This window comes from Carcharhinus amblyrhynchos, chromosome 15 (genome assembly GCF_965287045.1).
Source record: "Carcharhinus amblyrhynchos chromosome 15, sCarAmb.v2.hapA, whole genome shotgun sequence".
NCBI lineage: Eukaryota > Metazoa > Chordata > Chondrichthyes > Carcharhiniformes > Carcharhinidae > Carcharhinus > Carcharhinus amblyrhynchos.
Genome location: NC_137338.1, coordinates 72,545,589 through 72,558,530, shown reverse-complemented (window position 1 = coordinate 72,558,530; position 12,942 = coordinate 72,545,589). Strand labels below are relative to the sequence as shown.

General features: G+C 43.7%; 2 protein-coding genes across 2 annotated transcripts in view; both read left to right on the top strand.

The window, feature by feature from the left end:
• The window catches only part of LOC145352886 (uncharacterized), a 27,005-nt gene extending 19,711 nt beyond the window's left edge, over nt 1–7,294 (top strand). Inside the window, exons 8-9 of the mRNA XM_080203187.1 lie at nt 1,023–1,105; nt 7,243–7,294. Coding sequence (XP_080059313.1) covers nt 1,023–1,105; nt 7,243–7,271 — 112 coding nt within the window. The 3' untranslated portion in view covers nt 7,272–7,294. The remainder of the gene's footprint in view (nt 1–1,022; nt 1,106–7,242) is intronic.
• On the top strand, nt 7,291–12,942 carry LOC145353015 (glutamate-rich protein 6B-like). Its single transcript, XM_080203323.1, has 3 exons — nt 7,291–7,398; nt 11,051–11,279; nt 12,773–12,942. Exons 1-3 carry the CDS (start codon nt 7,319–7,321, stop codon nt 12,935–12,937), a joined length of 474 nt encoding a protein of 157 aa, XP_080059449.1. The 5' UTR covers nt 7,291–7,318; the 3' UTR covers nt 12,938–12,942.

The following is a 12,942-nucleotide window of genomic DNA, read 5'->3' as shown; positions in this document are numbered from 1 at the left end:
CCAATTTCCCTTTAAAGTCAGCCACTGCTCAGTTACAGTTTTGCCTGTCAACCTCCGATTCAGATTTACTTGGGCCTCACGCTGCTGAAACCGACCCTGGCTCAATTAATGATTCTTGCTGTAGCTTGTTCCTTGCCCTTTTCCATAACTAAGTTAAAGCTAATGATACAATAATTGCGGCACCAGCAATGTTCCGCTGTCCACGTCATTCTCAGAAGCAGATCTGGCAAATGCCATACAGACAAACCCTTTCAGAAACTCTCTATCTGCTAACTAACTATTGCAATCTTTATATCAAAAACTAAAGTCCTCCATTACCTCTGCACAATTCGCTGACAAATCAGCCGTTCCCACTATTTGGTGGCCTATTGAATGCAGCACAAGTGCAATCTGGGATTGCTGTGTGTTGTATCTGGGATTCTGGAGCCATTTAATTGCATTTTGAACACTGGGAACCTAACTCAAAGCAAATGCACTACATGAACAAATTGGACTGTTTTGTACACACCCAGAACGCAGGCTAGATTTTTAACACCCAGGGAGGTGAAATTAAAAAAGTAACATGATGCAGAGCCTCAGCCCACCCCTGGAGCACTGGGGCCAGAAAGGTTATGGAGAGAGAAGACAGCAAAAGGTTCACAAAATAAGAAACTGAACTGCTGGAGGCCTGGCAAGGTGAAGGCGATTAGCCAGGCTACCTGCTTCTGATCACCATCTGGTGGCTATTGCTGGAAACTGCAGGTGTACGAAAGCCAGGTTCAGCTGATGCCTTCTACAGTTGAGTAGCCTGTCGTCACCTTGGTGTCCATAAAGAGTAAGGGCGCGTTGTATTCAGGAGAAGGCAACTGGGAAAAGTCGCACCTGATATATTTCACTTTTGTATCGGGCGAGAGCCTTGATTTGATTTTGACTGTTTTTGTCAGTTTTTAAATATGTTTTCCTTCACTGGCCTTTCGTGTGATGTAAACTCGAGGCAGCAAACTAAATTATAACAGATGGCTTTTTGTATTTCTTTTTCGCAGAGACCCTTTGGAATTGTGGAAAAATATTACTCTGACGGTCAAAAGTTTCTCACTAGATTCCCGGACGGAACCGGTAATGTTTTGTATCCAATAATTATCTCAGCGGTTAACGCACAAAGAAATGTTGTTTAATGCCACTGTGATATCAGTGGTTAGATACAGCCAGTAATTTGCTTCAGTTGGTAAACTCTTGTTTTGGCATCAGAAGACCATAGGTTCAGGTCCTGCTCCAGAAACTTGAGAATGAATCTACCCCAGTACGGTAATTCTCAAAGAGAAATACAGCAACTTCTCTTAAGGAGCAACACAGTCAAGGGAGCACTGTGCTGATGAAAGTAACATCTTTTGGATGAAACATTAATCAATAAATGAAGTGAAAGTAAAAGACATCATGAAAATGAGCAGGGGGATAATCCCTAGCTCATCTTCACGAAAGCAGGGTATCTTGCTCATTGTCCCAGCGCTGTTTGAGAGACCTTGCTGCAATATTCTTTGAGAGACCATGCTGTATTGCTCTGAGATAAGCTTCTGTTCTGCTTTTTGTGAGAGTTTTCTGTATTACTCTTTGACAGAAGTTGCTGTCTTTCTCTTTGAGAGAAATTGCTGTGTTGCTGCTTTGGAGACCTTATTGTATTGCTGTTTTGGAGACCTGGCTGTATTACTCTTTGAGAGAGCTGTGTTACTCTTTGAGAGAAGTCGCTGTATTACTGTTTTTGAGACCTGGCTCTATTTCTCTTTGAGAGAAGTTGCTGTGTTCCTCCTTTGGAGACCTTACTGTATTGCAGTTTTAGAGACCTGGCTGTATTACTCTTTGAGAGAGCTGTGTTACTCTTTGAAAGAAGTCGCTGTATTACTGTTTTTGAGACCTGGCTCTATTTCTGTTTGGGAGGAGTTGCCGCGTTGCTCCTTTGGGAGCTTTGTCGAAATCTCGACTTCCGAGTTTGACTTTAACACAAACACACATTAACACAAGATACTTAACCGACAGATTGTCTTTGTTTTATTTGCCGCAAAGGGAATTAGTTCCCGACACTCGGTCAGGACAACACTCCAATGGACAAAGAAAATCATCCTGGTTTATACAATCCTGCAGCTCACAGTCAGTTGGATACAATCCAATCAAAAGTGTGACAAATGACATACCTTACTATTGATCCAATAGAAAAAATACTGAACCACCATGATCTGTGACATCACGATACCTCATGGGTACCCCAATATATCATCTCTAAGTCTGTCCTCTAGTCTCTTAATCAGACTTCGTGTCTCTATTTTTGATAGCAGCCTCACAAAGCATTTTCACTAAAACTGTCTCACGTGAACATCCTTTAATTGATAAAGGGGGCTTACAAAAGCCATTAGAATGTAATGGCCATGTCAGTGAAGTTAACTGAATCTCTAAGGGATGTGGTCAACTCAACTTGCCTTCAGGATATTGCCCGATTACAGTCGTGATAAGTTTTGTTTATTGCCAACATAATGAAACACGTGTATATGTTGTTTATCGATTCAATGACTCAGCTTTTTATCACTACCTACAAATTCAAGGGGTATCATTATGTTACCGTTAATTCTTGTCAGTTCCCACTAAGTCTCCTACCATAACTCTTTCATTTGCTGAGACATTAATATCTTTCTGACTCTATTTTGATTAGAAACTGTGAAGGCAGCTTCACTAAAACTCACTCTTCTATCAGTTGTTTCTGACAAGGTGTCTGGTCAGGCAGTTTAAATGTTCTTTATGGCCTTGTGATTCCAACAGTTGGGTGCTTTAAAGGAATGTATTTATCATGTGTTTGGTATCAAAGGGACACTCTGTAACTGTGCATTTAGGTTTCTTTGTTTAATTTCTAAAATGTATAGAACATATATATTTATATGTATGGATTAATTAAAGGTATTACATGTATCTTTAAAACTACAAAATATTTAAAACACCTAATTATAATTACTAACAAACTTACTCCCCATTGAAAAAGTTAATTCAACATCTAAGTTGATTAAACAAAAGCCCTAGCAGAGTCTGCTAATCTTATAATACAGTAAGAAGTCTCACAACACCAAGTCAAAGTTCAACAGGGTTATTTGATAGCAAAAGCCACTAGCTTTCAGAGTGTTGCCCCTTCGTTTGCTAAGCAGGAGTTCTGTTCACAAACAGGGCATATAAAGACACAAACTCAATTTACAAAATAATGGTTGAAATGCAAGTCTTTACAGGTAATCAAGTCTTAAAGGTACAGACAATGTGAGTGGAGAGAGCATTAAGCATAGCTTAAAGAGATGTGTATTGTTTCCAGACAGGACAGCTAGTGAGATTTTGCAAGTCCAGGCAAATCGTCAGGGTTATGGATAGTATGACATGGACCCAAGATCCTGGTTGAGGCTGTCCTCTTGTGTGCAAAACTTGGCTATCAGTCTCATTTCAGTGATTCTGCAATGCCATGTGCTGTGAAGGCTGCCTTGGAGAACACTTACACAAAGATCAGAGGCCAAATTCCCGTGACCGCTGAAGTGTTCCCCAACAGGAAAAGAACACACTTGCTTGGTGATTGTTGAATGGTCTTCATTCATCTATTGTTGTAGCGTCTGCATGGTGTCCCCAATGTACCATGTCTCGAGACATCCTTTCCTGCAGTGTATCAGGTAGACAACGTTGGTCGAGTTGCAAGAGTACGTACCGTGTATCTGGTGAATGGGGTTCTCAAGTGAGATAACGGCATCAGTGTCCATGATCCGGCACGTCTCGCAGAGGTTGCTGTGGCAGGGTTGTGGTCACTGTTTTCCTGAAGGCTGAGTAGTTTGCTGCAGACAGTGGTCTGTTTGAGGTTGTGCGGTTGATTGAAGGCAAGAAGTGGAGGGGTGGGGATGGCCTTGGCAAGATGTTCGTCTTCATCAATGACATATTGAAGGCTCTGGAGAAGATGTCAAAACTTTTCTGCTCCAGAGAAGTACTGGACAACGAAGGGTACTCTGTCCAGCATGTTCTGTGATTGTCTTCCAAGGAGGTCGGTGCGGTTTTTCGCTGTGGCGCGTCGGAACTGTCGATCGATGAGTCGAGCGTCATATCCTGTTCTTATGAGGGCATTTTTCAGCGTCTGGAGGTGTCTGTTGCGATCCTCCTCATCTGAGCAGAACCTGTGTATGCAGAGGGGATGGCTTCTTTAACGTGTTTAGGATGGAAGCTGGAGAAGTGGAGCATCATGAGGTTCTCACTCAGGGTCCCATTGCCTGATACTATGGGGCAGACTGGTGTGTTTGCCTTGTGTAGCTTTGGGAGGCAGTAGAGATCTCCAATGCGGGGAGTATGTGGAATGAGAGCACAGAAGGTGCTCTGAAGGTCCAGATCAAAGTCTTGATCAGTCTGTTGAGTTGATGGATGTGTTCTTTGGTCGGATCCGCGGGTAACTCTCTGTAGTGTTTCTGATTATTCAGTTGTCAGTACACTTCTTTGCAGTAATCCGTTCTGTTTAGTATGACGATGGCCCCTCCTTTGTCATCAAACCAGCAGACAATGTTGTGGTTGGTCTTGAGAGCACGGATGGCGTTGCGTTGTGCTCGAGTGGTATTGGGGGCTGTCTCGTGAGTGCGGCTGATGAATCTGGTGTTGATGCTCCTCCTGATGGCTTGGGCATACATGTCAAGTCTAGAGCAGTGACTTTCCGGAGGAGTCCAATTAGACTCTTTCCACTATGGTTGCTGCGCTGCAGACTCTCTGGCTGTTCCAGTTCATTGGCTGTCTCAATGTGTTTGCTGTTGGCCTCATGGGATTTGTGGAAGAACTCTTTCAGCCTCATTCACCTGATGAATTCCTCTGTGTCTGCTGCGAGACTGATGGAGCCTATTTTGGTGGTGGGGCAGAAATTGCTCTTTGTGAGATGTTGCTGTGTTGTTGTTTGTGAGATTCTGCTGTTTGAGAGAAGTTGCTGTATTACTCTGAGAGAATTTTCTGTGAACACGTTGAATGGTTTAATATGTTGAAAGGTGCTACGTAAATACATGTGTTTCTTGAATTGAACCCAAGACGGATTCCTATTTCTCACAAGTATCAAATGAGCAATTGCTGAATGAGAAAGAGATTTGCTGCCATGAATGATTGGTAGGGTTACCAACTCTGGTTGAACTTACCCCTTGAGGTTTCATCATGTGACGCCCCCACCCACCCCGCACTGATGCCATGTTAAATAACCATTTGTCCTACCGCCAACACCTTTGTTACTAATAGACAGAGATGTTCAAAAATACATGTTTTGAAAGTATCTTTTCCTGCTCTATATCAGTGTCTAAGAGATTAGCTTATGGAGACTGCAGGACAATCAGTGAGGGTTGGCAACTTTACTGAAGGGTTGGATTTCCCTAAAGGACTGATTTGCAAAATATCTTTAGTTTGCGAGTTTGCAGCTGCCATCCAGAATGTACTGACTCAAAGTTTCTGGATGATAGCTAAAAGAGGGTCTTTCTCACTACTGAACAACAATAACTTGCATTTATATAAGAACATAAGAAATAGGAGCAGGAGTAGGCCATCTAGCCCTTCGAGCCTGCTCCGCCATTCAATAAGATCATGGCTCAATTCCACATTCCCGCCCTCTCCCCATAACCCTTAATCCCCTCTCTTATCAAAAACCCATCAACCCGCGTCTTAAAAATATTTAGCGAGGTAGCCTCCACCACTTCAACGGGCAGAGAATTCCGGAGATTCACCACCCTTTGAGTGAAGAAGTTCTTCCTCAACTCCGTTCTAAACCGCGCCCCCCCTTTATCTTGAGGCTGTGCCCCCTAGTCCTACTGTCCTTTTTGAGCGGGAAGAGTCTCTCCACCTCTATCCTATCCATCCCATTCATCATCTTATATGTCTCAATGAGATCTCCCCTCATTCTTCTAAACTCTAATGAGTACAAGCCTAGTTTATTCAGCCTCTCCTCATAGGTCAACCCCCTCAACTCCGGCATCAGCCTAGTAAACCTCCTCTGCACTCCCTCCAAGGCCAAAATATCCTTGCGTAAGTACGGCGCCCAAAACTGCACACAGTACTCCAGCTGCGGCCTCACCAATGCCCTATACAGCCGCAGCAAGACCTCCCTACTTTTATATTCAATCCCCCTCGCTATGAAGGCCAGCATCCCATTTGCCTTCCTGACCACCTGCTGCACCTGCAAGCTGGGTTTTTGCGACTCATGCACAAGGACCCCGAGGTCCCTCTGCACTGTCGCCTGCTGCAGTTTTTCGCCACGTAAGTAATAATCCTTCCTACCATTATTCCTACCAAATTAGCACCTTTGACACAGCGAAGTCACCCAACGCATTTTGCAGAAGCACAGTCAAAGTAAGTTTTGTGCTGAGCCCTATTAGAAGGTGTTATAACAGACAACCAAACACTTAAAGAGACAGATTTAATCAAATATCTTCAGGAAGGGAAGGGAAGTAGCGAGGCAGAGAGGTGTAGAGAGGGATTTCTGGAACTTGGAATTCGGGCAATTAAAGCTGCTTGGAGTGATTAAATCAGGGATGATCATGGGGCCAAAACTGGAGAAATGCAAGAGGGCTGCAGGGCTGGAGGAGATTGCAAAGATGGGGGGACGAAGGGTGGGTGAGGCAATTTGAAGACAAGAATGAGAATTTTAAAATGAAGACATTGCTTAACCAGGAGCACAGAGGGTAAAAGGAAAAGAGTACTGGGTGTGAACAAGGACACAGACAGAGTTTTGGATGATATCAAGTCTATGGTCGGTAGAAGCTAGAATTCAGCAAGGAGTGTGTTGGAATAGTGCTTTGTGTACTAGGATGTAATAAAATGGATGAGGGTAGATGCAGTAGATGAAATGAGGCAGAGTGAGGTCAGGGAATGTCCCAGAGGTGGAGATATGTGGTCTTATTGATGACACAGGTCGTTTGCTCAGAAGCTCAGCTGGGGGGGGGGGTCAGATGTGACAGTACGGTTGTGGGCAGTCTGGTTCAGCCTTGGACGTTTGTTTGGAGAAGGGTGGGGGGGAACAGCAAAAACAGTGATTTTGGTCTTCCCAATGTTTAGTTGGAGAACTTGGAGGAAATTTTTGTTCCAGCACTGGAGGTTGGACAGGCAGTCTGGCAATCTGGAGTCAGCTAAGAAGTCAAGAGAGGGGCTGAAGGGATTAATGGAAGGAAATTTGTGGCTTATAATTTAGTATTATTTCTAATTGTTTTCTATCCATTGTTCTGTGATTCTCCTTGACCCTTTGCCCAGCTATCCCTCGGGTAACCTCGCCATTCTGATTACGGCTTTCCATCAAGATCAGTTCATATACCTTATTTTCCAAGACATGGATGAGCATGCTAAACTTCTGGGATCTTTCCGCTCAAATGGCCATGGAACTTGTTACCTTCTGAATGGACTGATTTGGTGAGTGAAACAGCTGTAATCTGGGATGACCGTGAAATGTTATCATGTTCCAGCTGTGTTACATCTCTGCTACCTTCACACTGCTTTGAGGGTTTAGCTTTCTCTAGAGCTGTGCATAGACAGTGTGAAAAGCCTGATTTTGATTTATTATTGTCACATGTATTAGTATACAGCGGAAAGTATTGTTTCTTGCGCGCTATACAGATGAAGCATAACATTCATAGAGAAGGAAAGGAGAGAGTGCAAAATGTAGTGTTGCAGTCATAGCTAGATTGTAGAGAAAGATCAACTTAATACAAGGTAAGTCCATTCAAAAGTCTGATGGCAGCAGAGAAGAAGCTGTTCTTTAGTTGGTTAGAATGTGACCTTGGATTTTTGTATCTTTTTCCCGACAGAAGAAGGTGGAAGAGAGTATATCCGAGTTGTGCGGGGTCCCTTATTATGCTGGCTGCTTTTCCGAGGCAACAAGAAGTGTAGAGAGAGTCAATGGATAGCAGGCTGTTTTGCCTGATGGACTGGGCTTCATTCACAACCCTTAAAAGTTTTGGACAGAGCAGAAGCCATACCATGCTGTGATACAATTAGAAAGAATGCTTTCTATAGTGCATCTGTAAATATTGGTGAGAGTATGCCAATTTCCTTAGCCTCCTGAGAAAACAGGGGCACTTGTGAGCTTAACTATAGCATTGGCATGGAGGGATCAGGACAGGTTGTTAGTGATCCGTACACCCAGAAACATTGAAATATAGGAAGCTCTCAACCATTTCCACTTCATCCCCGTTGATGTAGACAGAGGCATGTCCTCCACTATGCTTTCTGAAGTCGGTGACTATTTCTTTCATTTTGTTGACATCGGGGCAGAGATTATTGTTGATGCACCAGTTCACCAGATTCTCTATCTCTTTCCAGTACTCCATCTCATCATTATTTGAGATTCGACCCTCTACGGTGGTGTCATCAGCAAACTTGGTGTATAAGGAGTGTAGTAAGGGGCTGAGAACACAGCCTTGTGGGGCATCAATGTTGAGGATGATCGCGGAGGAGGTGTTATTGCCAATCCTTACTGATTGCAGTCTGTGAATTAGGAAGTGTAGGATCCAGTCGCAGAGCGAGGAGCCGAAGCCCAGGCCATGGAGTTTGGAGAAGTGTTTTGTTGGGATAATGGTGTTGAAGGCCCGAGCTGTAGTCGATAAATAGGAGCCTGACGTAGGTGCCTTTGATATCCGGGTGTTCCAGAGGTGAGTGCAGGGCCAGGGAGATGGCATCAGCTGTGCATCTGTTGTGGCGGTAGGTGAACTGTGATGGATTCAGGCAATCTGAGAGGCTGGAATTGATTTGTGCCATGACTAACTTTTCGAAGCACTTCACGATGATGGATGTCGGAGCCACTGGACAATAGCCGTTAAGGCACACTGCCTGGCTTTTCTTTGGTACCGAGATGATGGTCATCTTTTTGAAGCAGATAGGGACCTCAGATTAGTGTAAAGTCTGGCACACTGATTTCTGATGTGGATATGCCGGCGTTGGACTGGGGTAAACACAGTAAGAAGTCTGACAACACCAGGTTTAAGTCCAACCGATTTATTTGATAGTAAACTCACAAGCTTTCGAGGTTTACCTCTTTACAGGAAGAGTTCTGTCTGAGGCCAGAACTCTTCATTCACCTGACGAAGAGGTAAACCTCGAAAGCTTGTGAGTTTACTATCAAATAAATCGGTTGGACTTAAACCTGGTGTTGTCAGACTTCTCACTGATTTCTGTGCAGATTAATCTCTTTTGGTTTGTAGGACGTCACTTTAGCAGTCTTGGCTCAGCTACTTGACCTCCTGCTCCCCCACCCCCAGGCCAGAATTGTAAGTACCAAGGACGATAAACAGACAAAATCCCTGCCCAGGAAAAGACCAACTGACCCACCAAGCTTGTTCCACACCATAATGACTGAACTAAACATCAACTTCCCCACCCCCAGAAAAATGCTCTTCAACGTTCCCCTCCAGCTCCTCAGACAATCAGCCAAATGTTATCAATAAAGAATTACCCAAATGCCGTGGATTGTTCCTTTCTATGTTTACACCCATTCCAGAAAGGTTTTTCCTGGTTTTCTGCCCCTGTGGTGGGTTTTCTGCTGGAGGAGGTAGCTCACCGTTGGCCGCTGGTGGGATCTTCCAGTCCCCGGCCTTCTCACAAAGAGAGGCCTGGACTTTATCCCCGCCCCTATTGAAAAATACAGGTCTTAGGCAACCAGAACATGCCAACGTATCTGGAACAACCTGGCAGATCACTGGGACTAAGTATTACTGTGCTCCCATAGGAATGAGTGGATGATGAGAGTGAGATGTGAGGTAAAGGATCAGGAATCAGGATGAAAACTGAGATTAAAAGAAACTATGCCCCTCACACACAGTTCCCTCAGTACTAAACTAGCGCTGTGGATGTACATACACCTCAAAGGTTTGTAACAGTTTAAGAATGAGGTTCATCACACAAAGTCGGTTACTTCTAGGAATAAATTGTGGCAATAAATGATATCCACATCCCATTAATGAACCAAAGAATCATTGAAAAATTACATAATTAGAGTAGGTCTCCGGTTAAAGATAAATCTTCCTCTGGAATTCTCCAAGGAACTATTGTAGGGGATGTCTCTCGGTGACAAAACCCAACCTCAATTTGGATATAGAATCCCTCCAGTGCAGAAAGACTATTCAAGTCTGCACTGACTCTCCAAAAGAGCATCTTATCCAGGTCCAACCCTCCCACCCTATCCCCGTAACCCCAGACATTTACCAGGGCTAATCCCCCTAACCTATATAACTTTGGAAACTAAGGGGCAGTTTAGCATGGCCAATCAACCTAACCTACACATCTTTGGACTGTGGGAGGAAATCGGAGCACTCGGAGAAAACCCACGCAGACATGCGTCTCTCCCTGAAGAACAATGCTGCACAAATATGATGCTAGAAATACAAGGTTATGCCTATCAGGAAAAGATGAATAGATTGAGTCTCTTTTCTCTTAAAACAGAGACCTACTTACTAGAGGCCTTTACAATTCTGAAAAGTTTTGACAGAGTGGACAAAGAGACCATGTTTCCCATGGATGGGGATGAGCAAAACTAAAGGGCGTCAATATAAGACACTCTCACTACTGTCTGGGTGACTGCGGAGCTTGCAACTGCAGGGAATAGTATAGATCCGTGTGAGGGGAAAGTAGATAAATCATAATGGTGAAGAGATGATAGCAGGCATTCAGATGAATATATGGGAGGAGCATAAGTGCTGACACAAACTGGTAGGCCTGTTTCTGTGCTTTTTGTTCTACAGAGGCATGGTAAAACTTGATCATCAGCCATTTCAGAGCCCAGGAAAGTTCATATCTTGAAAACCTACCTACAACATATCAGAAATCTTGTTTACAGTGCTTCAGCTTTATAAGTGTCACATTTATGTCCTGTCACACTTCTTGCAATATAATGCCATGCCTGTTATAACTATAGTGGTGATATCAACAAAACATAACCAGGAAGTGTGACATGAGAAGTATCACAGAGTTGGATAAAATGTGACACAGGATGCTGTAAAGCATTACAGTTTCAGCTGAATGTCAATCACAGTGATACAGGGTCTGAGAAGTGTCTGGCCTCTTCCCACAGGGTCAACGTGAACCCTTTAAGTGGATTTCACTTCACTAAGCAAGGGCTGAACAAGAAACGGTGGCTGTGGCGAGATTACCACCAACATGTTCACGCACCACCGTATTTTTCAATAGAGCTGGAACTAAACTCTCGAATCACCGTCCAATTTGTGTCTCGGGAACAGATTTACACCACCTTCAAAACCAAGAAAAGGGGCGTAAGAATTAACATGGGAGCAAAACTGGTGGTAAGTATCTGGTGATGTTTAACATGTGAAATGGTTCTGTGTCACCCATTCCCTGGGTTTTACTGTGTGTCTGCTATTCCCCAGTGAATCGCCGCATGTCTGCTTTGTTCTGATGAAAGATATTTGAGCTGAAATGTTAATCTGATTTCCCTTGATCAATGCAGCCCAACCTGTTGAGTACTTCCAGCATTTTCCGTTTTTATTTGAGACCCCAGTATTTGGCCTTTGAGATGTACTGGACTTGTGCTGGGAATATTTTGAGTGCAAATGAAAAAATTGCTGATGCTGTTTAATACAGGCTTCAAATGTGGAAATATGATTTAAATTTATATAACGTAGTCCTACCTTAGACAACTATACTGAGGAGAGATATCTCATCAATATTGGTTGGCTGGGGGTATAAAAGGTTTGGTTGAGTTGCCACAGATATGTCAGAGTCTCCCTCAATAACGCCAGGGTCAACATGTAATGCACCAGGTACTTAAATATATGTATGCAACAGTACCTTTACCAGCAATAAAAAATGCTGGAAAGTCTCAGCAGGTCTGACAGCATCTGTGGAGAGAGAATAGAGCCAACATTTCGAGTTTGGATGCCCCTTCGTCATAGCTAAGAGCAAAGGAAATGAGAAGAGATTTATGCTATGGGGTGGTGCTGAAATGCAAAGGGAATGTGAAGAGGTCATCTCGGACCTCAAAAGGTTAACTCTGTTTATCTCTCCACAGATGCTGCTGGGTTTCCCAGAATTTTCTACTTTTATTTCAGATTTCCAGAGTCTTCAGTATTTTGCTTTTACACATCAGTCAGTGGTGGAGCGACTGAAATTGGAGTTTACAGAGTATTTTGAGGGCATTGCCTGATTGAGAGCCACTCTAGGTGAGCGAGGAAATGGTTGACAAACGAACAGAGTTTGGGATGAGTGAGGATATGGACAGCTGAGTCTGGATGAGCCAGAGAGGGTGGGAGGCTCACCAGGAGAGGGCTGGAATATTCACATCCCAAGGTAACAAAGATATAGATGAGGGTTTCAGCAACAAATGAGCTGAGGCAGAGCAGAGAAGGACAGTGTCACAGAGTTAGAAGACCAGAGGTGTCTTGGTGATGGGGTCTTTCTCACCTTGTAGATAAATAACTTGAAGCATTGCCTGCTTTAAAAATAATTTTACAATGTATTACGTGAGGGCCTAGTACCTTTGGTGGTAATGACTTACTGCTTCTTAAATGTATGACGGAACAAACTTCAATCTCATTCCTCAGTCTGTGGACTGAATTTAACAATCGCAGACAGGAGCCTTGTTCAGCTGAAGTCAGGATCAGCACTGGGGCCACAACACCCTTGACTGAGTTTGTGAGCTGTGCTCCTTGTCCATTGATACTCCCCTTTGTGTGGTGCTGCATCCACAGCAGGACATTATCATTTATACGGTGCTGAGGCTAAAGCCATTCTCACCACTTTTTCTTGCTCTCCATTTCTCTCTTTCACTTCAACACAGCTGAGAGACATCGAACACTATCACGCATTAGAATCAGGCGACACGAAGGAAGAGGAATACCTCAAGATAGCAAGCAAAAAAATTAAGGCACTCCTTCAGCTATTGAAAGTCCACACTTTCAGAACGTTGACATCTCAACTACCGATCAACAGGTCCATCTCATAAAGTTG

Excerpts from the sequence above, each read along its gene's own strand:
- LOC145353015 (XM_080203323.1), top strand. The coding sequence starts at position 7,319 with ATGGATGAGCATGCTAAACTTCTGGGATCTTTCCGCTCAAATGGCCAT. Across the intron at positions 7,399-11,050 it reads CTTCTGAATGGACTGATTTG|GGTCAACGTGAACCCTTTAA; the intron begins GTGAGTGAAACA and ends CTCTTCCCACAG. Across the intron at positions 11,280-12,772 it reads ACATGGGAGCAAAACTGGTG|CTGAGAGACATCGAACACTA; the intron begins GTAAGTATCTGG and ends ACTTCAACACAG.